Below are 25,920 nucleotides of genomic sequence, written 5' to 3' on the forward strand. Positions count from 1 at the left end.
TCCATTCACGGATGTACTAGATCTGTGAGGCAACTCGGACGTTTCAATTTGCGATGCTGAAATATTCTATCAGCGTACGGAAATTTTACGCATCGTGGATTAAACTTTTCTTCCACTTTCTCCTTAACAATAAACAGCATAGAGTATTTCAGCCGCTATCGTTCTCGTTTATGATCGACAGACTAAGAGGAAAAAAGGCAGAACCGATTGTCGTTTCTTCGTCATTCGCGGTGGAGATCATTTTCTTGCGACAGTTCCGGTATTCCAGGAACGCGACCCAATCGATTTCAGCCGTGATCGCTTTCCAAATGCATAGGGGAAAACGGGAAACTTTTTCCTTCTTCCAGCAGAAATTATGATTCATACAAACGTAACGTGATATCTCAATTTTCTGAATCGAGCTACCGTTTCTTCACGCAAATATAAAACACTTTGCGACATTTCCGGTGTTTCTGAAACGCTACGCGATGGATATCAATGACTTACCACGCGAACGATATTTTCTGAAGAGCTGCATCAATGTCGCAAAATTTAGAAAAATTTCAAAATGTCAAATTCTTCAGCAGCGTGATCAAATTTTTAATTTGATCGATTGGTCGATTGATTAATGGACCACGATGTGAAAGAAATTAATTGTAAAGCATCTCGATTCATTTAATCGATCGATGACGTTAGTCATCAACCGGTGATTAGAAATAGTATCTGGCCATCAATCATCCGCTAATTGAAAATACCGATCGTCACCAATTATTAATTTTTGATTCAAATGCAATTAATGTGTTATTTTATGTATATGAATATGTAATATATTAAAACGAATAACTAATATATGATTAAAAACTAGATTTCTTTCCATTTTATCGTAGTAATTGAAAGTTATATATTGTTCAACGCTGCTTCCACAATAATAAACGCGCGATGAATCTGCCAACCGCTTTTTTCAGTGTGCCAACAGATTTCACAGACTCAAAAAATCCGCATTCCAATTGGTTGAACATAATTCAAGGTCGACGTGAGCTGACCAGCGACCATGGTAGAATTCGTCGATTCTTCTCCGTAGTAAATACGATGTGAAACGTGCGATCATTTTATATTCCTTCCACGTCCTAAAATCTAAAGACACGAGCCGTGTACCTAATCGCTCTTCGATATGTTGAAGCGGAAGATGGAAGAGTTCGAATTTCGATCGAATTTTTCTTCTTAAACCGCTGCTTCGAGCGTTGACTGTCATTGACACCGGAACTTGAATAATAATCAACCGCTGCAAGGTGCTTCCGGTTCGTAAAAACGTATTACTCTTTCCGATCACGCGTTTGCAGAGCTTATGACGTCGATCGGCTCGTTTACGATTCGTATGGTGCGTCAATTCTGTGATTCTCGTATTCTGATATAACTGATCAGCAGAAAAATATCGTTGCACGAAAAACGCGTTCTTCTTTCCAATAAAATTTAGATAATCTAAGTTTTCGAAGCTTTGTTTAGCTTCCTTTGCTCCGTAAATTTAGATTTCCAACCATTCAGGCACATAAAATTAGTGTTAATAGTATTCGTCAATTTGTATTCATGTCTATTCGACTTGGACGACTTTTAGAACTTTAGCAATTTATACAGTTGAGTGAACAGAGGGTAAATAGAATTTGTACAAAAATGGAATATATATTACAAGACACCGGGTGATTGTAGTTTTAAAAGGACTCGAGCGAAGAATGATGTACCACGAGCAATTACGCTTTAGTTGGTCCTATTTTCGCAATTAAAACAGTAAAGTCTTTAGTTCTTTTGTAGAAGTTGCAAGAGATCGTTTTGTTACAAACATTTTACAGTTGATTACATTTTATCTATTTGGTTAAGTATAATTTAAAATGAAATACTTCAATTACCTTCTATGAAACAACGATTATATCGGTTTCGTTTAATCAGCTGCAAACATTAATTATGTATCTTCTTCAGTTTCTTTATAATTCTTATCTTCTTGATCGAACTACAATAATAACAGAACTCGTTTTTTTTTTTTTATTTACAGCAGGCAGAGACCAACAACCTCACCTGCAACGTTGCAAAATGAGGGTAGCTTATTCTTTTTGGACAGTTCTTTAACATTATCTCAAGATGTACGCCGAGTGGCAAAAGGTGAGTCACATTTTATATACTACGCCTTGCCTGTCTAATTTCAGCACACCCTTTTTTCTATAGTTCTTTGAATCACAAACTCAATGCAAAACCATTACAGAATCATCTTTTAATCCGATAGTCTTAAAACACATTTCCTGAGTCACAAAAAAAAAAAACGAAGTACTTTTCTTTTAAACCACCTTCTCGTGTTCCGTTTTTATGTTCAAGATATTTACATAATCATCTTTGCGTGCTTAGAACCGCTAATCTGTGTGGCCAAACCTATTTAAAATACAATTACCGAATAAAACGCGATTAAAAAATGCACGAAGATTTTTTCATTAGAAAGAAGCGGTGTATTCTGTTTGTTGCATGGTTGCACAATGTTTACGTGGTCAGGATCATAGCGAGGATTGTTGCGTGGTTGGAGTCAATGATCTGTGCACACGCAATTGCGTCGCCGTGCAAGCCAGCCACTTTCGAATGCCTTTGCGCTTCGCGTTGCCTCGTCCGGCGACCTAGTCGCGCTCTATTCGCAGCTTCTATTCGGATACGTTTTACTACGATATAATTTACTTCTCGCTTCGCTGCTCTACGACAATACGAAAATATGAAAAACGAAACGTTCCACGAAATTACCAACATGCAACATTTCGTGGATCGCATAGTGGAGAAATGGTTCTCACGTGAAACTATACAGCTTGTGTAACTTATATCTTTCAGCCGGAGAACAAATGGAGCTCGATTGTTTAATGAAGAATTCTGCATGCTCCAATCGCTCGTGAGAGATATAATCGAGCACAATGCTCCGCTGTAACACGATAAAAGCAGTTTTCGTTCTTATTCTTTGAATTGATTGTTGAAGAGTAACACAAGCGTTCGTTTCGAAAGAAGGAATTTATTAGAAAGTATTGAATTAATCGTAAAGTTTGTAACCAAATATAAGAAAAACGTGAAGGTAGTGTATGTAAATGGAATGAACATTTTATGAAATGATCTACATATCAGTGCTTTCAATGACTTTCTTCATTTACCAAAAATATGACAAGTCTCTCTTCGAAAACTGTCTAAAATTTTGTCAGCAATGAATTCCTTCGTAATATTTATATATTATTATAATTAAATATTATTATATGTTATATTAAACTATTAAAAACATCGTGTAAAGACTAGAATTAAGTAATTGGAATTAGTTTACTAAGCTGAATAAGACCGAACTTTCAAACTAAGGACGAATATCTTTTATCGACTTTGCATCAAATACAATTGCTTCCATTATTTTAAGAAAGTTCGTGGTAAATATTCATATTCAAATCCCACGAAATATACGACAAAATATATCGATCATTAGAGACTAGGAATTTTCTGATCGATGTATCATCTAGAGAAGAGAAAAGATAAAACCAAGTCCACAGTATAATATTCGATAATCAGAAAAGGAAATGTGGCGTATTAATTATCGAGGCTGAACCGATGAGTCTCTCCTCTCTGTTACGTTACTTCAATTTCCTATGATATTGGTTACGCTAGTCGACGACGATGCCTTCCTCAATTATTCTCGGGCTCATTACTCATGATTGGACCCGTGTAATACTGACTCGAATAAAAGTGAGAACGCGGGTGAATCTGCCCGGAGAAAATTATTTCAAATATTTGCAACAGCCTCGCTTCTCCATTAACTTCATCCATCGCGATCGGTGAAACTTTCCAACAAGCTTCGTCTCTCCGACAGCTTACCTAACCTTACCTCACTTTTCCTATCAAGGAAGAGGAGAACAATTTTAAAAAATTCTTTTCCATTGCAAATTATTCATGATTCGCATCACATATTCAACTCGAAACCTTTTAAAATCTAAATTATACAATAAAAATACCTTCACATACGTAGTTTCACTTACTCATCGTAATTACTAACACTGTTTCTTCCAACACCGAAATATTCTAACTGAATGAGGCACACGTGACTAACGGAACAAGTCAGCAACGGAGCCAACACATCAAATACAAGAAACAAACAACCACAAAAATCTTTCGAGTAGACACTTTGCTAGACGAATATTTAAAAAAAAAAAAAGAAAAAAAGAAAAAAAAGAAAGAAAAGAATCGCGGTGAAACAACTTCAGAGCGATCTCGATCGGTTTTCTCTACGATAAACTCGTATGAACGCGGTTTGAACGGTTCTGCGAACACAATCGTGTTTTACCATCGACAGGCGAAGCCGCTTCTGCAACTCGCCACGGTGGCTAGTTAGAGAATCGCTTCCCGTTCGCGGCGGGCGAAGCCTATATCCAAGTAGCTTAGCTCCACGTAGGCGTAGGCGTATTTAGCGCGTAATTTATATAAGAAGAGAGGCACGCTTGGTTCCACCCCAAAGCACTTCGATCCACTGGCGCCAGCACCTCTTCTTTCGCTTCTGTTTCCATGGAAAGTGGACGAAAAATGTTCGCTCGAACCGTCATGGTTTCTCAATACTTCAGCTTATCCGCGTAGCTGCCTATTAGATCGTCTTAGACCGTTCGTTGAAAGGGAAACCGGAGGAACGGTTTCGCGGAGACACGTAGCCACGATTGGCCAATTATCCGGTGGCTTAATTAAAAACAAGTATACGCCACTGTGCATACACAGCAATTGTTGCGGAGAAGAGGCGTATAACTTCCAGTGTTGCATCGAACATCCTCGCGTCCGGATCGCGGAACTCGATACCTTTTCGTTTAAACCAACAAGTTTTCCCTTATCTCCCTCTGGCGTACCAAAGGGTGAATAAAATTTAGGCCGTCGCTACTACTTTATTTTATCGTTCGTCAACATGTAATTTGTGTTTCAAGGCAGTGGTTTTGTAAGTTTCCGTTTGGCCCCGTTTCGATGATAGGTTTTTCATCGAGAAATAGTAGTAGTTATATCGAGGAAATCCCCGACTTAGAGTAAAAGTTTTTCAAAAGGTTTTCGGGTTCCGTTCACGGTGGATGTGTGACAGCGAGAAGGGTATAGTTTGCGATGTTTATCGACGAATATGGTGGAACGTGTTTGTACGTGAAACTAGCTTGTGAAACGAGTCGAAGGACGGTGGGATCGAGAAGAGGAGGGACGCGTGGAGACGACTGTCGCGGAGGAGTTGCGCTTGCAAATAGAAAATTCCACGAACTGTCAATAGCAGAGTGCATAGCTCCGTTCTTTTGTTCTTTTGTTTCCGATAGAGGGTGTAGAATTGAAATATCTATGTCAGACGTGTTTAAAACGTGATTTGAAAGACACGTGTTGGAAAGCATTTAATTACGATGTCGTATGTAATAAAAAGGACAAAGAAAAACGATCTAAGAAGAACGATCGAGGAACTAAATAGATTCATAGCTATTTAAATCTCGAGTGACAAGTGTATAAAAGATTTCTGAGGCTGACAACAGCTACGTGCACGTATTCCCGAAACGTCCCATTGGAAGACCGTTAACGCATTCTATGTAAGCAACAGCACAGATTTTTCGAGACTGATGACCCAATGTGCCCAATAGTAATCGTCTCAGTGGCCTGCTGACTTCTTTACACTGAATTGAAAATGCGTGACGGTATTGTGCCCGGTGATTGTCTCAAATCTTGACTGTACGTGTGTAGATTCTCCAACGACTCCAACTTCAGACTACTCGTGTCTTTCAATAATCACTTTGTCGCTCAAACGGTGCATTCAATGATAGATAGTCTCTTACAATGCTTGCCTCAAGTATCATTTACAGATGGCTCGTCTCGTCTATTAGAAAAATAGCATATGATTTCTGACAACAAAAATAAATAACAAGGATTTATGGTAATTCCTAAGGAAGTCTGTCTCAAGAAGATACTCGAATCATCGTGATGATACTGACACAGAATGGAAGCGAGGTCACTGACGTCTGCTTTCGACTAGAAGGTATTCTACAGGGACGACTTTACGAGCCAGGTCATGCTTGCACAAGCTTTCTGCAAATAGAAAGAATACTCTACAGGGATCTTAACTGTTTGTCAACCTTGAACCCTGTAGCAGTTTGCATTTACTTGCGGTAAAGAGAGACAGGACGCGAAGAAAATATATATAATATAACCTCAAATAAAATGAACGAAGCGAACCAAACTTTTTATATTAATCTTTAACTCAAGCAACTAGCTTGCTATTTGATTTACAATAGAAAAATATTCACACGATAGAAATATGGACGATTTACAACTACATACATACTACACGATATTAGGAGCTGGTGCTTAGTTTCCGGTCAGACGAGAAACTGTTAACAAAACTCGTACGATCGAAGCTGATAAGAAGGTCAGGTTTATTCAAGCGAATTCCCAGTAGCCGGCTGTTAATCGGCGTTAAATGAAACTAGCACGCGTTGAAACCCCTGTTGCTGAATTACGTGCTTCGTGGCCTGTTTGTGATTTAATTGGTGTTCCCATTAGCGTAGTCCTTAAAAATGTCTTCAACAGAGCATACCGTCGTCTCTGGAATATTTCTAACCGCGAGTCGAAACGGGACGATTGTCCATTTCCAGTGTTTTACGAGCAGTTACCACTCCTCGGGATAGAAAGTGGCAAACTGGATGACTCACGAGAGCTTTCCATGCTATCAAATGACTTCTAACAAGCCTCCGCGTAACTCGTTAGTACTTGGAGTTCATCGCGCGAATCGTTGGAGCGAAGAAAATTCGAAGATGTCGACGAAGATTGCCGGTTGAACGATCCCTGAACGATTGGACTCGCTTCCGATTCGCCTTCATTGGGATTTTGCGCGGTCAGCATCGAAGAAAGTCGATAATGTTGATTAAAATCGAACGCTGACCGGTATACGCGCAACATGGAGCCCGCGATAGCGTGCAGCAAGAAAGCCGAGCGCAGGTCTACGCGATCGTCGACCTCGAAGAATCGGTTTTCGTCACGAAACACGCGCTCGGAAGCTTTCTACGCCGACGTGGAACCGTTATCCGTTCGACGCGCATTGCATAATTCCACCGGCCCAGACCCAGATACAAATTCCGTTCCAAATTCCAGCGGATCGACGGAACGCGTTAAGAGGCATCCGACTTCCGGTCGTCAAAAGAATCTGGACCTAAGTACCACGCCGGAATCCGCCCTCAAACTTGGCAAATCGTCCGGACAAGAGGCGTGTCACACCATTCCACGAGACGTTGCAGTGTCTCGAAAAGAGATTTTGCGAAGGTACAGCAAGGAACACGAAAATCCTTCAAAAATTTCCGAAGCCTTACGTCATCGTTGGAAACGTACCGTGGATCTCGATAAGGATCAAGAAGAGAGACCAAGAACGCTACCTTCGATCGCTAAAAAATCCCACAAGGACGCAACTAAGACGGCTCAAGTGACGCAAGGATTCAAAAAGATCTCCAGACAGGATATATTACGTAGAAGAGCGAGCGTGGATGTACCAGTAGGTATTTCTCGAGGAGGAAGCCACGGTGAGGAGAAGGTAGAAAGTTCAGAGGTGAAAGGTGCCACAGCGAAATCCTCCTCCAGTTTCCTGAAGAATGTCCCGAGGCCGAGAAACCCTGGGTGGGGCAAAGAGGACGAGAGAGAGTCCCGGTCAGTCTGTGATTTCCTGGCAGTCACTAGCAAGCTGCAGGACATTACCCGCGGCCTTGTGCCGAGACCATCGACCTTGCCCAAGATAATTCACACGTCGAGATCTGTTAGAATCGGAGAAGATTGGGCCAGCCCTAGGCTGGCCAAGGATGCGGTGAGAAAAGAGCCGCCAGTCTACGGGAGAATACGAAGAAGAAAAACCTCTTTGCCATCGAACACTGGCACTCTAAGGGGTTCAATCGCGTCTTTGAGCACCCTGTCCAGGTATCCCAAACCTGGCAGCATACACGTGAGAGAAAGAGCCGTGGACGTGGAGTTTCGAACGACTACGAGACATCTTCGCGATCCAGTTCCTGACACGCCATATCATTCAGCGACGCTGCCTCTCGTTGACATGAAAACGAATTCCCAGCGAAATGCGATTTATGCCAAAGTGTCTCGAAAAACGTCGAAGAGCCTTCAGAATAACGATAACAAGACTGATTCGAAAGATGGTGTTGATGGTAGGATCGAGGGTGAAGTAGACATCGGTCATAGGACCATGTCCCGCAAGAGGATCATCGAGAATACGAAGGACACCTACGGAGAGCGTAGCAGCCCGAAGACCGAAGACTCTGTCGAAATTCAAGCAGAATTTCAGTCAGAAAGTCAGTCATATCAGACCAAGAACTTCGACGTGCGTGGAAAGAAAGAATCGGATGAGATCCATGTTGATCGATCGAAAGAAACAAACGCGGGTGTAAGTGGAGAAAGTGGAGTCGATAGACGCGATTCTCGAGCAGAGGGCAATGGGATGAAGTCTAAGGACGCGACCAAGAACAGATCCAAATCTCAAAGCAGACCAACCGAAAACTTTCGCTCAACGCAACGAGAGATCGGTGCAGCGACCAGGTTGGCGACTACTCTTCCAAGTTATGTGAAAAGTTCGAGAAAGTGTTCGACTGAAAGCCCGCCAGGGATCGACTGTCACAGAAAATTGCCCAAGGAAACGAGTATCTCGTCGAAACAGAGCAAAGAGAGATCAAACTACGTGAAAAAGTCTGCGAGCAGTCATGTTAGGACTTACAGCGACGCAAACAGCGGTCGATCCAACTCACCGGTCACTACATCCTCGATTTTTGGATTTTGCACCGGCAAAAGAAAAGTTCAATCTTCGTCGAACTCAACGAAGGTTGAAAGTGTTTCGACGTGTCCAACGTGGAACGTGGGAACGGTTAGCATCGCTTAGAAATGTTTTGACAAAAATATCTGTGACAATAACTACGTGTTTCTTTTGATTCCTCCTCCGAGATTGCGGTACCGAGAATTCCTAAGATTCTAAGCACGATTCTTGGCATTTTATTACACTGAATAATATCTACGTGATTGTATCGATGGAATTTCTTCGTGGTATTTGTGAAGAAATTGTTAATGTTTCTATTTCCTTCCTCGAAGAAATTCTCTAAATATTCGGGATTATTTGGTTCCTATTTATACCTGGATGGCTAAAATTTTACTGAGAGATATTATGAAACGCAGTCATAACAAAAAAGTGAATTACAAAATTACAACGTTGTTCTTGGAATACATTTTCTAACGTTTAGCTTTTCCTACGTCTTTTCACGCGACATTTATTAACAAACTGTGTTTCGAGATCATACATTTTCTTCTATCACAACTCGTCTCATACAAAATTATCTTTTTTTCAGGGTGAGTTGGTGTGGTTCGACCCGGGTGTCGGCCACGTGTTGCCAGGAGAGGTTTTAGAATACCACAGGGCTGCCAACGTCCTCTCCGTGCAGGCAGTAATCGCCGGCAAGGTACGAAATCAATTTACTCAATTTACTCTTGCAAAAAGTACGTTACTACCTGAATGAGCCGTTCTTTGAGCGCGATGACGACTGGAAACAGGACAAGCTCGAAGCGTAAATTATTCGCGATTCAAACGATCGACCGGATAAGTTATGCAAGATCTGTGACACAACCTCGATTATGATGCATGAAGCAGAGACGCGTTCCTTGCATCGACGTTCGACTTCGGTGATTGACTTCGCTCCTTTCTTTCATGACTGAATAGAAATATCAGATATTTACCGTTTGTCCCGTAGACGGGTTAACAATGAAACCACGCTCCACGTTATTATCACCAAGGGCCAGAGGAACCCCATAGACGTGTGTTTGAGAGTATACGCTAGTCAACAATACTAGTGGCCACTTCGAGGCCAAGGAACAACCGGTTATTCTGCATTTCCTTAAAGCGAGCCTTGCTTCGGGCGGTCGGTCGACATTCTTACTATGTTCCATTGACTTTTTGTTAGTGTAATTTGGCGCAGTAACAATGGCAAACGGTGACTGCGAACTGCGTTGACCCGGGTTCCAGCGTGGGTGGTTGAAAATAGTTGAATTTATGGAATCGAATGGATTGCGGTTATGAGCTGGCACGACTTTCAGACGACGTAAATGAGTCAAAGAATATTATTTAACGTGCTTAGATAAATTCATAGTTGATCAATTTCAGATAAAGGACGAACTTTTTCATTGGATACCACAAAGCTATAACTCTTTTTCTTTTCTAATAAGCACAATTTGAATATTGTGCTTATGACAAACAAAGAAAATATATTGCTCGATGAAGAGTAAATAAGTCTATCATGATTAATATAACTAACGAAAATGTGAACGACGTTGTTAAATAATGAAACGTAACAGGTACAATATTTCATCGCTTAGTTATAGAAGAATATATTTCACAAACTCATTCATAAATTCCAATTAAGTTGATCAACAACTCTCAAGAATGTTACAAACAATAGACACAGCTGCAGACAGCGTTGTACCACATTCGTAAACGTGTCGCAGGAAGAGAAATGAAACGCGTTCGAAGAGAAACGAGAGTTTCCATGGTGGACACCCGATGCAGTAGTTAAATACGTCGGATCTCGGCTAGAAAGTCGAATCAAGCGTCGAATGCCGTGCATACTTGGTGAAATACCGCGAAATACTTCCGCGAAAGTGGCCTACAGTATCTCGGAAAATTAAGTCTGCCGGCTGACGGAACGATGTATCGATCACCGCGTGAAAGTGCATACGAAAAGGGGCAGCATGCCGGCTGCTTGCAACACCTTCTTGCACTTTCAAGCTCCAAGGACACCGTATTGCCAACAATCTTGTCCCCGAGTTTTTCGCGTCTCAGTCTTTCACTTTCGTGAATTCGCGTTTCTTCTTTCACTAGCATCGTTAAAAGAATGATTTGATAGTTTCGATGAGGTAACTCGATGGTAGTAGTCTCTTGCACATACTGTGAACGTTAGATTCGCTAATTTCTTTGTGTCCATAATAATCAGTTTCACTTTAGTCCACTTTTCGTTTATGATCGTGTTTGACATATGAAAAGTTTGTTCGTCGTTAACGTGTTTTTCCTTGAAATGTAAAATAGAACTACACAGTGCGCTGTCAGTGATAACAATCGTAAATCGTGCATCGTCTCTGGGAAGCGTTTAAGTCTGACGTATTCAACGCACAGAGTTAATTGCACACCCTGTCTGCTACCGGCAAAGAAATTGCCAAGTTTCTTCTTCAGCAAAAATCTCATCCATTGTTCTCCTTAGATATTATTTCACTTCGACGTTACTAGTTTCGATAAATTGATACGTCAAGTCACAACGTACCAAACTTCTTGACTGTAAAAAAAAGGATAGGATAATCAGGATCTTCCGCAATTTTATTCACAACAAACGGCAAACGTAGATCGTAGACGAGCAGCTGAATTTAGTATCGATTATTTTTCTATGCACTCGCGTGCCTTGTATTCGATTTCTCGATGCATTGTCGTGCATCGGTAGCGGAGTCCAGTTCAACGGTGTCCCATTATAGATAACGACACACAGAGGCGTGGAAATGAGACATTTATAATTGTATTACGAAGACATTACGTAATAGTGTCACATTTGTGTTCCGTTAATTGCGCAAATATTACCAGTTCGCGTCTGGTAATAACAGTGATTCATTGCACAATGCTGTGATATGCTAATAAAAAATACGTTAGTAAAAATAAGCTGTAACATGTGATACACTTCCTTTTTCTGTTAATTACTTGACGCGATTTACTATCTTTTCGTAAAGAAACAATTAGTATGAAACTTTAGTACTCGACACCCATTTGAAAATTAATTCTAGCGTACATCTGTAATTAAGATCACAAAATGTCCAAAGGAAAAACACGATCTCGGTGGTTAAAGTCGATCTTGGAATGAATGACGAAATATTTTGATATCTTTGCTATTGCTGCAGCGAAGTGCTTTTAAACTAGCATGCGAAAGGACGCTTTCAATTCATCTTCATAGCACCATGAAGAATTCGAGAGTTCATTAAAACCTGGTAACGGAATTAGTTTCTGTTTACTACGACGTATCAAGCCAGCAGAACGTTTCGTATCCCTCCGCTGAATCGCGTTCCCCCGTAATCGTAACGCGGCGACGCCAATGGAATTGCAACTGCAAACTCAGGCAACCCGGTATCCGGTTAAGTCTCATGTGAGTGGCTTTCGCGTCTTATGTGAATACGCGCGAATCTTCCTTTTTTATCGTGCATTCTCTCCGGAGATCGGGTCGCAACCGTCGAGAAAATCAGGCAAAAAGTCGCTCGAAGAAACACACTGCCGAGAAACTTCTAGCACCGATGGATCAAAATAACCAACTTTGGAGAACTTCTCTTTCGAACGTCTACGAATGGTGAAAAACAATCGTCAAGTAACATACGTCAACAAACGTTTTTCTGCGAATTATTTCACCACTAGTTTTCTCGTCAATTTACTAATGGCCGAAGTAGCAGATTACAATCCTAATGTTTCTATAATTTACGAAGAATCGGAATCATCGTCTTCGTACGTGGCTGCTGCTTCAGACACAGGAGATACAGACGCAGTGAATCCAGACAGCAACTGCACAGACAAGCTCTGTCCCGATTCAAGAGGGGAATTGGTCAAACATTCTACATGCCAGTGTCAGAAATTTGCTACGGAGTCGCCGAGCTATGATGTTCCTGTTCAAAAGTCAAGGTTACGCTCGAAGGAAAGTGTTTCCAGCCGTAAGGACGACGATGTGTGCATGTGCACTCCGCGACAAGGCTTCGTTGAGGGACATTACAAAATGACGAAGTCTTTGTTGAAGAACTTAAAGTCAGTCGTGGATGGTCAGAATCTGAGAGAAGATTTTCTCGAAGAATCTCACGATGGTTCGAGTAACTTCTTCACGGTCTCGTCCATGTTTTCTTGCGAGTTTTTACGGTTCTATCCGAGGGATGGCGAAAGCAATGACAGTAGCAGGTTTTCGAGAAGACAAGGCACGGGGAGAAGAACGAGGGTGAACGAAGCAATCTTGAGGCCGAAGACAAAGAAGACACCGGGAACCTTGACGTATCTCTGCCTCCGTGTGATCGACGAAAATGTAATGCGGTGCGAGAAAATATTTGAGATCGTTTGAAACAACACGAAGGAGAAAATTCTTCTCGTATCAAAGTTCTTTAACATCGAAAAGATTAAGTAGAGCCAAAAAATTAGAAATTGCTGGTGATCGAGGTTGAAGTCGTTATAAGCTGTATACTGTTTTATTTAAGAAAACTGAACGTTTATGAATATGCGAATAATAATTCGTTAATTGGTCTTGTTATGTTTCAGCCTCAAATCTTCACCCTCACTAATTTAAGTGGAGTAAAACCAAGGCAGGATCTTGGACAGAATGGAATCGAAGACATGATTCAATTAACGTGAGTTTTATTACATTCACTGTTATATGAATTCTCTGTGTCGGGTGAAATTAATTGCGTTACTCTGAAGCACCATTGTAATTACAGCGACTTAAACGAAGCTTCTCTATTATGGAATCTCAAGATTCGTTACGACAAGGAATTAATATACGTATGTTTCTTTTCATTCCTTCCTCTCATTAACACCAAGCGTTATTATAATTCAATGAATATTTTTCCTCAACGACAGACATACACGGGGAGCATCTTAGTAGCGGTGAATCCTTATAAAATGTTCGACATTTATGGCCTGGACCAAGTAAAACTCTACGAAGGACGAATACTTGGCACATTGCCCCCGTGAGTTACAAACGTTCCACTTATAAGTCGAGTAATAAGAAAGTAATGGCTTTTCACACTCTAATGAATTCAATCTCCAACAGAATTTCAATTTTACGGAATAATTTTTCTTGTCTTATTTATACGATATCTTTTTTTCTTATTTTTCTCCTACTGTACGATATTCTGTATTAATAGAAGAAATTTCACATCGATGTAATTGCAGTCATCTGTTTGCCGTGGGTTCGTCGGCGTACAGTCAAGTAACTGCTGCAAATAATGCTAGCGCGAATCAAGTGGTCGTTATTTCCGGCGAATCCGGTTCAGGAAAAACGGAATCCACGAAACTCGTAATGCAATATCTAGCCGCTGTTAATCGCGCGCCAAACAATCTCGTTACCGAGCAAATTCTCGAGGCGACGCCCCTGTTGGAGAGCTTCGGAAATGCAAAAACTCCCAGGAACGATAACAGCAGCAGATTTGGAAAATATTTAGAAGTTTATTTTAGAGAGTAAGTAGTTGTAAATTCAATAAACGAATCAAAGTTCAAAAGCGTATAATTTAAATGAAATAAAAAAGCAAAATATTGGCAATAAATAATTTTCGAACACCCTGTATATTTAAAAGTTCATAAATATCAACCTAATTAAGATATTAACAAAATCCAAGCGGCTGTGTTAGAAAATAAGAGATATTTATCGCACAATCGTACGTATAAAGAGAAATTATCCGCTGAAGATTTAATTCAATTAATTCACCAATTATTTTCAGCGGAGTGATAGTAGGGGGAAGAATAACTCAGTATCTCCTAGAAAAAAGTAGAATAGTCACGCAAGCGCCAGAAGAAAGGAACTACCACGTATTCTACGAGCTCCTAGCTGGTCTCGATCAACAGCTCAGGGATAAATACGGATTGCTGACACCTGATAAATACTTCTATTTAAACCAGGTGATTAAAACATCGAAAATCACAATTTAAACGAAACTAATATTTTTTTTAAACACATAAATCTAACGACAACGTCGATTTACCAGGGCGGAAATTGCGAGATCGATGGGAAGAGCGACACTCAAGACTTCAAAGCCCTTTTATCCGCCATGCAAGTTTTGGGATTCACGTCCGAAGAACAAGACACGATTTTCAAAATCCTCGCCAGCGTATTACACCTTGGAAACGTGTACTTTCACCGAAAGCAGATGAGACACGGTCAAGAAGGCGTGGAAGTTGGCTCTGACGCCGAAATTCGTTGGGCTGCTCATCTTCTTCAAGTCAATTCCGATGGGATCATCAGAGCACTCACGACCAAAACGACGGTAAGTAAGAAAATAAAATAAAATAAGAAAAAAGAAAATAGTTGCTTTGGATTTCTATTATCTCCAAAATAATCGAGTTCCTTTGTAGGAAGCGAGAAACGAGAGAGTTTTCACAGCACTGAATATCGACCAGGCTCTAGACGCCAGAGATGCCTTCGCTAAGGCTTTGTACAATTCGCTGTTTTCCTGGTTGGTCGCTCGTGTTAATCACATCGTCTACAAAGGAACGAAACAGACCGCCGCGATCTCGATACTCGATATATTCGGGTTCGAGAATTTCACAGAGAACAGCCTCGAGCAACTGTGCATCAATTACGCCAACGAGAATCTTCAGTTCTATTTTAACAAGCATATATTCAAGTTGGAGCAGCAAGAATACGCCAAGGAAAAAATCGATTGGACGACGATTAATTATACTGTGAGTGAAAGTTGCCTCGACGTGTCGATTAATTGGTTCGATTATCTTTAGACAAATAAGCTGATGGATTTCTATCGGGAAAAATACGACTCTTGGATCGTTTGAAATCGATACAAGACAGTGATTAATCACTCAACTTTTTATTGTTTTTCATAATCAAGGAATCTTTTGTTGTATACCTATACAGGACAATCTACCGGTCATACATCTTATAGCGAAGAAACCAGTCGGGATTCTTCATCTCCTGGATGACGAGAGCAATTTTCCTAAAGCGACTGATCATTCGTTCCTAGAAAAATGCCATTACAATCATGCTTTGAGCGAACTGTACTCAAGACCAAGAATGAGTTCCGCAGAGTTCGCAATTAAACACTACGCTGGCCAAGTTTGGTACAACGTCGAAGGTTTCTTGGATAAAAATAGGGACACGCTGAGACCGGACGTTGTAGAATTACTAATAAGCAGCAAAATATCCGTAAGTTTTTCTCCGTTCCAGGGAAATGACTGTTCGTTATGAAACTCGTTAAAGTTTTAATCAACGATTAATTCCTTTTCAGATGGTTAGCAAGATGTTCCAACATGTAAGGACAGCTCACGAAGCCAATAAAACCATGAATAAACCAAATGGTAGATTTGTCACCATGAAACCAAGGACACCAACCGTATCCGCTCGGTTTCACGATAGTCTACAGCAACTTTTGGATTCCATGTCTCAGTAAGAATATATAAAATTTCACTGTACATCAACGAAGTTACGACTCTGCTCAATGCTCTACTTCTTGGATAAGCAATGAAGCATTAGAAATATCATGCAAGTGATTTACATTGTCAAGACTTTCACGAAAAAATTTCCATAGTTAATCTCGTGGCATTAAGCAGATATTAAACTTAACGAGATTTCACTTCCTCGAATTTCTAGATAAATGTATGATTATGGAAATTACGTCCGGGTGGAGTTGAACTTTTCTCTTTGTTGTTCTTGTAATTGTTTGATCGTTTGTTTCAGGTGTAATCCATGGTTCGTTAGATGCATCAAGCCTAACACGGAGAAGGCACCAATGAAATTCGACATGCCCTGCGTGCTCGAACAATTGCGTTACACTGGAATGCTCGAGACGATTCGTATTCGGAAAACTGGTTACCCCGTTCGACTTCTTTTTGGACACTTCGTGGACCGATATAGATACCTCGTTTCCACGCACCTGCCTAGAGGTGCACCAAATAAGGAGCTTTGTCGCATCATTTTGGACAAAGCTGCACCAAAAGATGCACAATCCCAATATCAACTTGGACTCACCAGAGTATTCTTGAGGGAGTCCTTGGAAAGAACTTTGGAATACAACAGAGCACTGATCTTGGAAAGAGCTGCCATAACCGTTCAAAGGTAATGTATTCAGTAAAATTTAATTTTTACGAAAGACAAATATTGATAGTTAATTTTTGAATATTTCAAAATTTATAATATAATTTAATTAACTGCGTTATGCTCCTTTTTTCTCTTTTAAAAAACGGTTTCTTAAGTTTCAGAAAAAATATAAGAGAATCATTGCTAATTTTATGCTCGAGTTGATGAAACATTGAAAGACTTTTTGTTCGCTGGAACGAGAGTGAAATTGGAACATAAAAATTAGTGAGCCGTTGCAGGATGATATAATATTGTATAATTATGTTTAATTATGAATTGTCTGATAATGAGTGCAGGTACACGAGAGGATTCCTCGCGAGAAGAAGATTCCTCAACATCTCACGAAGCACGGTGTTGATCCAAGCTGTTTATCGTGGCTATCACGAGAGGAAGAAGTTCAAAGCGTTAAAGAAAGGTGTACTTATGGCGCAGAAGATATACAGGGGGAAGAAACAGCGTGAGAAATTCCGAGTGCTGAAAGAGGAAATGGCGAAGAGAGCGGAGATCGAACGTGCCAGTAAGGAACGAGCTAAAGCGAAACAACAAAGAGAAGAACAAGAAAGGACTTCCAGAGCTGTGGCTGGTGTTAATCATTTAGAAATCCCGGCTGAACTAGCCTTCATCTATAGCAAACTCGACGGTATTTATCAAAATATTCACTTAATTTTATTAAACATAAAAAAGACTAAACATGGAAGTTAAAATAATTGTATGATAACTCGTTCTTTTTATATTTGCTGTTATAGCTTTAAATTCAATCCCATGAATATAGTTAATAAAAAAAGAGCTGATGGAATTTAAATTTATTTAATTTTACTTTAATGATTAAACTTCAATATCTATTATTACAGATTGGCAACCCACGCATACAGAAAGGAATCTTTTAAAAGTTGTCGGTCAAGTAATACCCATGCACCACAATTATAGTCTGCCAAACGATATCGATCAACATCAGTTTTCCAAATTTACCAACATCTATTTCAAGAGTCATATTTTCGGTATGAAACGAGAACCAATAAAGACACCGTTTCTGGCGAAAGCTCGAGACCAAGATTATACAGATTCATTGATGATCTTCAAAATGATTCTTCGTTTCATGAATGAAAATAACTTGAGTGGCAAGAGAGAACAGGCATTGGGTGATTATATCGTGAACAAAGGAATCGTCAATGAGAAACTGAGAGACGAGATCCTATGTCAACTGGCCAATCAGACGTGGAAAAATGAAAATGATGCTAATAAGGAGAGAGGCTGGTTGTTGTTATCGAATTGCTTGTCAGCCTTTCAACCCAGTCCCACTCTATTCAAATATTTTCTAAAATATGTATCTGACCATGCGTATGACGGCTACAAAGCTTATTGTCAACGGAAACTTCTGCAAGGAGAGAGAACGATATTCAGAATAATGAGTAGCAATCAACAAATCGTTCAACATGTACCGAGAAATTATCCTCCATGCGTGTTGGAATGGAGAGCGAACAGAAATCGCGTGAACATGGCACTGAGCGTAGGATTTTATGATGGTAAGTTGACCCTGAATGAAAGAAATTGAAAGGAACAAGTTTCTGAATTTATTTATAATCTCAACTCTTAAAAATCGAAATAAAGTTTCACTATCACGGTTCTACCATGGAAGACAAAAGAAGGTTTTCGATTTGTAAAGTTAAACTTGAAATTTACTAAATTATAAGATATTTTAAGACTGTTAGAATTAACGATTAATAATTATTTCCAGGCGAAACAGTGACCTGTGCAGTGGACTCCTGGACAACCTGTGAAGAATTAGCCAATCTCGCTGTTCACAATCATGGCGTCGATAATTCAGGATGGACTATCACTCTGTGGAACCAATTGGATGGTCCCGATGCCATTGTAACTGAAACCAACGGTTTCGACTACGTTCTGGACTTAATTTCGGAAATGGAACTAGCACCAGCGTTCCCTGCTGCTAAACACATGTTCCTAGAACAGCGAAAGAACAGCTTTCCTCCAATCAAGAAGCGCGAAGTGAGTGACCGAATGCTTTTAGTAATCAGTTTCCTGATGCTCGGTGGTATAATAAAATTCTCGCTGGTTTATTTAGCACGCGCATATAATTCGCGAGCTGGAGCAGGAAATAGAACCACCGGTTCTAAAAACCTTCCAGCCCCTTGAGCGGAAACCAGTATCGAAGGTTATGGATAAACCTGTCGAACCAGAAATTCAATCGCCTAGAAGACCGGCCGTTCCTCCGCCACAGCCTCCTGTCACGAAGCCATCGGTAAATTTTATTTCGTTTCTGATTTACTCTAAATTATTGAACGATATCGCTTCGAGCCAAGGAAATTCTTTTTACTGATCTGATACTGATCTTTTATAGATTGGAAATTTATGGAAAACCAGTAATGTGAATCTCGAAGAGATACCAAAAATCACTATATTTATTAACCTTCTATATTGGCTCGTGACTCGAAATCATGTTAGTTAACATGAAGTCAGTTACGCGTTTATGTTGTATGAGATTTTAGTTTAGTTGTTTATGGCTGTACTTATTGTAATACTTTACTTAGTATAGTATTTTATGATCTCCTATTAAACTAGAACTAAACGATCGTTTTATATTAATTGATAGCTCTCAAATTTCTAATTAAAGAAATTACTGCGATCTATTACAGCTCTGTTATTGAACTTTTAACGTTTATTGCTTAGGCGAGGAAACAGTCTCACGAAGCTATGTTGGAAAGCACAACGGAGACTGGTCTATCGCGAAAGTCCGCTTTGAACGACAGATACTTCGAAAAAGAGAAGCAACGTAGCCGTAGTTTGGACAATCTACTCCAACCTGAAGTGGTATCTCCTCCAGTGAAGCTAGCAAATCTTGGTTTATCCTCGTCGAAATTGAACGAACGCTATCACAGTCTTGAAAGGATTGGTGAAACGTCTGCTGTCAGTAACGCGGAGTATATGTCAAGGAGTGAAATCACCCAAGAGAGGAAATACAGTAGAATAACTAGGACAACGGAACCAAACATCGAAGAAGAAGACTTAACGATCGACTTCGAGTATCCCGATATTCAATCTGTTAGTCAGACCGGCAGATCTGAAGACGATAAAAGCAGTTACATTAGATCGCAAACTAGGTTCATCAAATCTCAATATCCTGGTAAGTGCAGGCAATAAAAAATATTTGCATTAACAGCTATCGACAATTAAAATATGGTACTTGTATCAAAGAAATCAGAGTGGAAGATATAAGAAAAACCATATGAAGCAAAGCGAAGATACAAGCCTTCATCCATATACTTTAACAAAAATAATTCAATAATTTCAAAATACACCGTTGCAAATTTATACTTAATTGTAATTATATGCAAAATTACGAACTGGTTATTTTGAATTTTCTAGTAATTCTAGTTTTAAACTTGCCCAACATTTACATTTCTTTATACTTACCCAACAGCAGAATATCTTCTGCTTAGAACAAGTAAAGGAAAGTTTCCCTCTATCTTAAAGGTAAACGAGCGCTGCCCGGCAGTCAGTCGAGTCGTGCATACATCGAGAAGAGTGAATACGGCGTAAAATCCTCGGCCATGTCTGACACAAGCGAAGCTCCTTCCCTGGCATCGCACGTGAGACGAGTCAGGGTACCTAGTCAAGCGTCGGACGTGGATCAGTTCTTAGACGAGCTGTTTATGCCAGTTTTGGATGGAAACTTGGACGAGTTGTCTGACGCCAGAAGCTTGGCGGCTAGTATTAAAGGCACAAAGGGTGACAGGCCCCAGAGTGACGCCATAATCCTTGAGAATTTAGAGAAGAAGCTCGACAGCCAAGTAAAAGAACTCAAAACTGTGGAAGATTTCATCGAATCGATCATAAAGAGGAATGAAAATGAAGTCATCACAGCGAAAGAATTGTCTGGGAAGATCAAAGGCGGGGGTAACATGGATATACCGAATCAGAACACGAATTTTAACTTTGGTGCCATTACACCAGGAATGATGTCGCCGCCTATGATGATGCCAATGTTCAGTACACCTCAACAAGTGCCACCAGCGCAGAGTACCAACATGAACATGGGTCCTGGATTCATGCCAATACCGATTTACAGTATGCAAGGACTGAGTCTTCCTCAGTATCCAAATTCACCGCCTAATCAGAGCAACGACATGATGGCTTATCAGCAGAATCTGCAACGAGCGTTCCTGCAGAGTGCCATGGCGCAGAATATGCAGATTCAGCAGCAATTGCTAGCGCAAAATCAAGCCCTTCAACAGTTGCTTGTACAGAGCCCTCAGAACTCGTCTCAACAACCGGTGAGAAATTGTCTGATAAATACTATTGTCTAATAATGACACATGTTGGGACACGAAAAATCTTTTCGATTATTTTCTGGGGCAATGAATGGATATTTTCTAAGGTACTTCTTACGCGTGTAAATAGACATCTTATCTCTGTGGAACTGTTAATTTTATATAAACTTGATTTCCGTTGAAAATAGTATCGAAATTTAATCAGTGTTATTGGTTTAATTTGCTAGTAAAAATGACGATTCCCTGGTGAAAATTAATTTTTGTAATGCTTACTGCATGTATAAGTGTATCTCTAAGTATAATACTCAGGTACCACAAGTAGACTTGTCCCAGAAAATAATCGTGTAAACAGAAATGAAATATATCTCGATCACAAGATTACACACTCTCTGTATAGACAAACTTTGATACTTACTTAAATCTTGGCCCAACACAGCGTTACCTTATCGCACAATATTTCTGACGGATGTCGTAACATCTATATAAGCTGAGAATTGCATGTTAAATGTCATCACAGCGAATGGATAGCCGTCATTTTCGTGCGTCACTTTCACGATCACATAACTAAGTACTAACACGACCGGTGTTGCGCAACACTGCACAAACAGCTTCAGTGTTTGCGATCACTCACCAATAGACAATCATGTCCCTCTGGGACGATCCTGTGGGCTTTTGAGCCGCATCGCGGCATGGGTGTGTGTTTCCAGGGCACGGCGTTGTCCGCAGGCCCCTCCAGTATGAATCTTGTCCCCCCAGCCCCTCAAAACGGTGCCCAAATGGGGCCTAATGATTCTATTGGACGCTACTCCAAGGTACCTACTGATTTCATCTAACGAATAAAATAGTCGATCGATTCACACCAGTGATAACTTCGACGATACTTAAACACTATGACCACCGGTAACGCAACAATTGCGTCGTGATTGATAGCTCTAATCAACCCTATAAATTAAAAAATTTAACAAAAATGAATGATATTATGAATGTAAATTTCCTAAAATTTGCCTTCGAATTTATGGATCTTGTGGAAATATGTCACTTATATATTGAGAAATTTAACATGATTATTTTGCTTTCTGAGAATCTCAGTTATCAATACCTAATTCATGCGTCATATTTGCGTCATTCCAATATCAAAATTGTTTCTAACTAAAAAAAATAATTTTTTATCTTTTTTCTCGCTTTCATTGTTTACTATTTCAATTTCTCAGAATTATACCGCTCGTTAGACTAAATCGATATTTTTACGCGTGAAACGTTCATTTTTAGTTAAGTAATCGACGCTAACAGATTTATTTATTTATTTGTTACTTTCAACTTCCTATTCTCAATATATTCGAGGTAATAAAAAAAATCATATTTCGTTCATTCTTGGTGGAAATAGCCCGTCACTGGTGAAAGTTACGCTCGAAACTAGCCGGTCGTCATAGTGTTGAACGATTTGTTGATAGATCAATGTATCTCTAAATGTTGTAACATATGTTAAAAGAAATTAATTGGTTATGGGAAAAATTCGATTAAGTCGAGTGGTACAGTGGTGTGAGAGGACGTGGGTTCAAGAAACTCTCGTTGCTCGAGTACAATAATAACGCATTACGAAGGATAGTTATTATATTTGATTATTCTTCAAGTGGTTAATGACCAACGTAGTTTAATAGAAGCAACTAGTCTATAATTACTTGCTACTCATATTAGAAGGTCGTATTACGTTGGTCTAAAAAGGAGATAAAATCCATCCGATGATGAGTCACTTTCCTTTGCAATTCTCGAGTTGCATTCACCTTTCTCTTACGTGAAAGATATTATCAGCAAAGAAATATTGGACTGGAAATGCACGAGATTCGTACGAGTCTACAGTTTTTCACAGCACTGTACATAAGCAGCACAAATAAGATCATTTCGAGCATGTTTACAATTACGTTGTATAATACTTTATAAATGATCGTGATTTTAATTGGGAACTATCTACAAAAAATTGTAAGATAGATCTATTCGAGTAATGGAAGAAAGAGGAATTACAGAATGAAATTTGAAATTGCTAGGTGTCGTTTAGAGAACCAGAAGATGGCGAACTTTGGTCGACAGAGAAGCAAGGGACGCCACAATCGTCGGCGAACAATCAGCGACAAGAGATGACGGTGAAAGCTCAAATTCATCGATCTCAAAGTCCACCACGAAAGAATTCGGAAATCGTCAGGAAGACCAGCGTGGAATACGCGGTGAGAAAAGTTAGCGTCGACAGAAAAATTGGTGATAAAAAGTCACCCGGTGTCACGGATCCTAAGAGACCTAATTCCAACAAGAGCAATGTACAAAGTAATTTCACGAACGTGTTAAGTGAATTAAAGAATCGTAAGAGCAGCGTCGACAGTAATTTGTCGAGCTCAAGTAATAACAAAGGTGTGCCACCCCCGCCACCTATGCCACCACCTTTGGAGTCCCATGATCCTTCCGAATCGAGGCCTTTTCTCGATCCTTATGGAAGAGCTAAGACAGTTCGAATTGGCAAATGGAGGTGAATAATTTAAATAATTTTACATAATCGATGATAATATTCGATTTTTGTTTTCTTCTCGTTCATTTTGCTGATTACTCGTTTATATGTTCATCTTAGATGGCCTCCACCGAGTGACTCGAACGAGAATCAAAGTCAAGACAGTTTCATAGAGTTCAAAATGCGCCAACAGCAACAGCAACGCAAAATTACACCACAGTATCAAGAATACAATCAAGGTGACGGTGAGCCAAGCACAGAGGGTGGCGTAGAATGGGAAGAATTTGAAATTGAAAATATCGTCGAGAACAATGAGAAGACTGTGATGAATCACGCACCACCTCCAGTCACGAAACACGAGAATGGATACAAAGAGGAAGGGGAAAAGAAAAAGAAAAAGTCAAAGTACGATGGCTTTTTCCTGATTATATAATTTTCTATTATACTTAATAATCAGCCTTGACGTTCAATCGATATTTCTTCAGATCCGCGTTAGAAGTAGGTGCACAAAGGCCATCGCCAGGAAGTATAGGAAAATTGAAGCTCAGTTCGGAGATGAGACAAAGATTGGAAAAGGTGACAGCTAATCATAGCGTGAGATCTACGAAAACCACCGAGAAACCAGCTCTTCCACGCGAAGATGGTAAAGTGAAACGCTTGGAGGACAATAGAAAGCTTCTGCTTGAACAACAATTAGGTATTTTTTTGAAAAATTCTTCTAATGATTGGAAATTGAATAAGCACGATTTGGTAATATTCTTTGACATGCTAAAGGAGGACGTTGGGACGATTATGCATCGACAGCTGATGACACGCAAAGCGTCACTTCGAAAGGTACGACCGACATGATGACTCAAGCGCAAGTTGTCAGGACGCAAATAGAAAGAATGGAGAGACCTGTGCCACCTCCGCTTCCGGTGACACCTCCGCAACCCCCTAGTCCCCGAGGTGGAAGCATGTATAGCAATAGGTATTCTTTTCTTTTTTTTTTTTTTTTTACTATGCGGTATTTATTAACATATTTCCTCACACTTAAAACTCAACATTTCTGCCTTTATCGACTGGTCTTTTCAGTATACAAAAATTTAATATCCTTCGCAGCACCAAGTTAAGATTTCACGATTTTCTTAAATCCAATTTCAAATATTTATAATTTTTAAAATATACAGAACTAATTTTATTCAAATATTCTCCTCAATCAGTCAATCCGGAGTACCACAGCCCAGATCGCCTCCAGCGCCAGTGGAACCTAAAGCTCGCGATTCCTTCAGAACATCCCCTGACTCGGAGGCTTTCGAACATTTTTCCAAGACTCAACGCGACATGTTCAGCCAAAGCAGAGACATATTCGCATCCCAACAGCATCTGAGAGAGACTCACGAATACAGAAACGACTTTGACAAGACCAGGTCGCAAGATCAGAAGTCCAAAGACTTTTATGGAAAGGATAGCACTGACCTAGCCAGTTCTGCCAGAGACAGAAGTTCCGACTTCGACTCTCGTCGCGACTTGAATTCCGACATCTTCGATCCCAAATACGCCAGAGACATATTCGAAAACACGAGTTCTAAGAGAGACCCCTTTGGAATGACCAGAGACGTCTCTCCAAAGTCGAGAGACAGCTTTGGCATGCCATCGTCGCGAGACTTTGGCCTGATGCCAAATACGCGGGAATCTTTCGCTGCTGTTCGACAAAGTTTCAAAAAATTGGATCGTGACGTGGACAGAAGATCCAGCGTCGCCTCGACTCATCGTACTGATAAAATGGAAAGGATCGAAATCGAGGAATGGCCCGAATTCCTCAGACCAGTAATGCCACCGGCAGAGAAGCCAGAGATAGAAAAGGTTCAAGAAGTCGTCAACACGAAGCTCTATCCTCAAACGTCCACGGCTCATTTCACGTACAACAGAGTCACATGGACGTTGAGGGTGAAGAAAGAGGTGTTCGCCCCTAACGAAACCTTGAACAGCCCCCTGGCACTTCATCTAGTATTTTGTCAAGTAGCTTACGACGTTCTTGCTACATCTAGTATTCGAATTACAAAGGAGGATAGACAGAATATGCTCAAGATGTTGGATAATTATGGTATCACCTTGGACAATCTGCAGAGCACTCAGCACAAGATTACCATAAAGAAGAACGTCGTTGATATGGCCAAACAATGGCCACTGTACTTTGCCAGGATATTCCCAGTATCGGTGAGTAAACTATTTCTCTCACAATTTACTACGAACCGGAATGAACAGAAAGTCTAGTGCATTCGCTTCGCAC

General features: G+C 40.2%; 1 protein-coding gene across 5 annotated transcripts in view; it reads left to right on the forward strand.

The window, feature by feature from the left end:
- Nucleotides 1-25,920, forward strand: part of LOC100645139 (unconventional myosin-XV) — a 62,936-nt gene that overhangs the window by 5,927 nt on the left and 31,089 nt on the right. Inside the window, exons 2-25 of one of the 5 annotated variants that reach the window (XM_048412275.1) lie at nucleotides 2,024-2,130; nucleotides 9,357-9,467; nucleotides 13,322-13,410; nucleotides 13,498-13,561; nucleotides 13,640-13,749; nucleotides 13,955-14,239; nucleotides 14,500-14,677; nucleotides 14,764-15,042; nucleotides 15,131-15,460; nucleotides 15,648-15,935; nucleotides 16,018-16,175; nucleotides 16,467-16,844; nucleotides 17,162-17,505; nucleotides 17,717-18,388; nucleotides 18,601-18,872; nucleotides 18,949-19,125; nucleotides 19,554-20,007; nucleotides 20,358-21,157; nucleotides 21,862-21,966; nucleotides 23,197-23,669; nucleotides 23,769-24,053; nucleotides 24,134-24,345; nucleotides 24,423-24,618; nucleotides 24,851-25,847. In XM_048412275.1, coding sequence (XP_048268232.1) covers nucleotides 2,110-2,130; nucleotides 9,357-9,467; nucleotides 13,322-13,410; nucleotides 13,498-13,561; nucleotides 13,640-13,749; nucleotides 13,955-14,239; nucleotides 14,500-14,677; nucleotides 14,764-15,042; nucleotides 15,131-15,460; nucleotides 15,648-15,935; nucleotides 16,018-16,175; nucleotides 16,467-16,844; nucleotides 17,162-17,505; nucleotides 17,717-18,388; nucleotides 18,601-18,872; nucleotides 18,949-19,125; nucleotides 19,554-20,007; nucleotides 20,358-21,157; nucleotides 21,862-21,966; nucleotides 23,197-23,669; nucleotides 23,769-24,053; nucleotides 24,134-24,345; nucleotides 24,423-24,618; nucleotides 24,851-25,847 — 7,278 coding nt within the window. In that variant the 5' untranslated portion in view covers nucleotides 2,024-2,109. Of the gene's footprint in view, nucleotides 1-2,023; nucleotides 2,131-6,803; nucleotides 8,882-9,356; nucleotides 9,468-13,321; nucleotides 13,411-13,497; nucleotides 13,562-13,639; nucleotides 13,750-13,954; nucleotides 14,240-14,499; nucleotides 14,678-14,763; nucleotides 15,043-15,130; nucleotides 15,461-15,647; nucleotides 15,936-16,017; nucleotides 16,176-16,466; nucleotides 16,845-17,161; nucleotides 17,506-17,716; nucleotides 18,389-18,600; nucleotides 18,873-18,948; nucleotides 19,126-19,553; nucleotides 20,008-20,357; nucleotides 21,158-21,861; nucleotides 21,967-23,196; nucleotides 23,670-23,768; nucleotides 24,054-24,133; nucleotides 24,346-24,422; nucleotides 24,619-24,850; nucleotides 25,848-25,920 lie in introns of those variants that run through there. The other 4 variants (XM_048412274.1, XM_020866332.2, XM_048412276.1 and 1 more) reach the window with 4 other exon arrangements.

The sequence above is a fragment of the Bombus terrestris genome, chromosome 14, assembly GCF_910591885.1.
Source record: "Bombus terrestris chromosome 14, iyBomTerr1.2, whole genome shotgun sequence".
Classification (NCBI taxonomy): Eukaryota; Metazoa; Arthropoda; class Insecta; order Hymenoptera; family Apidae; genus Bombus; species Bombus terrestris.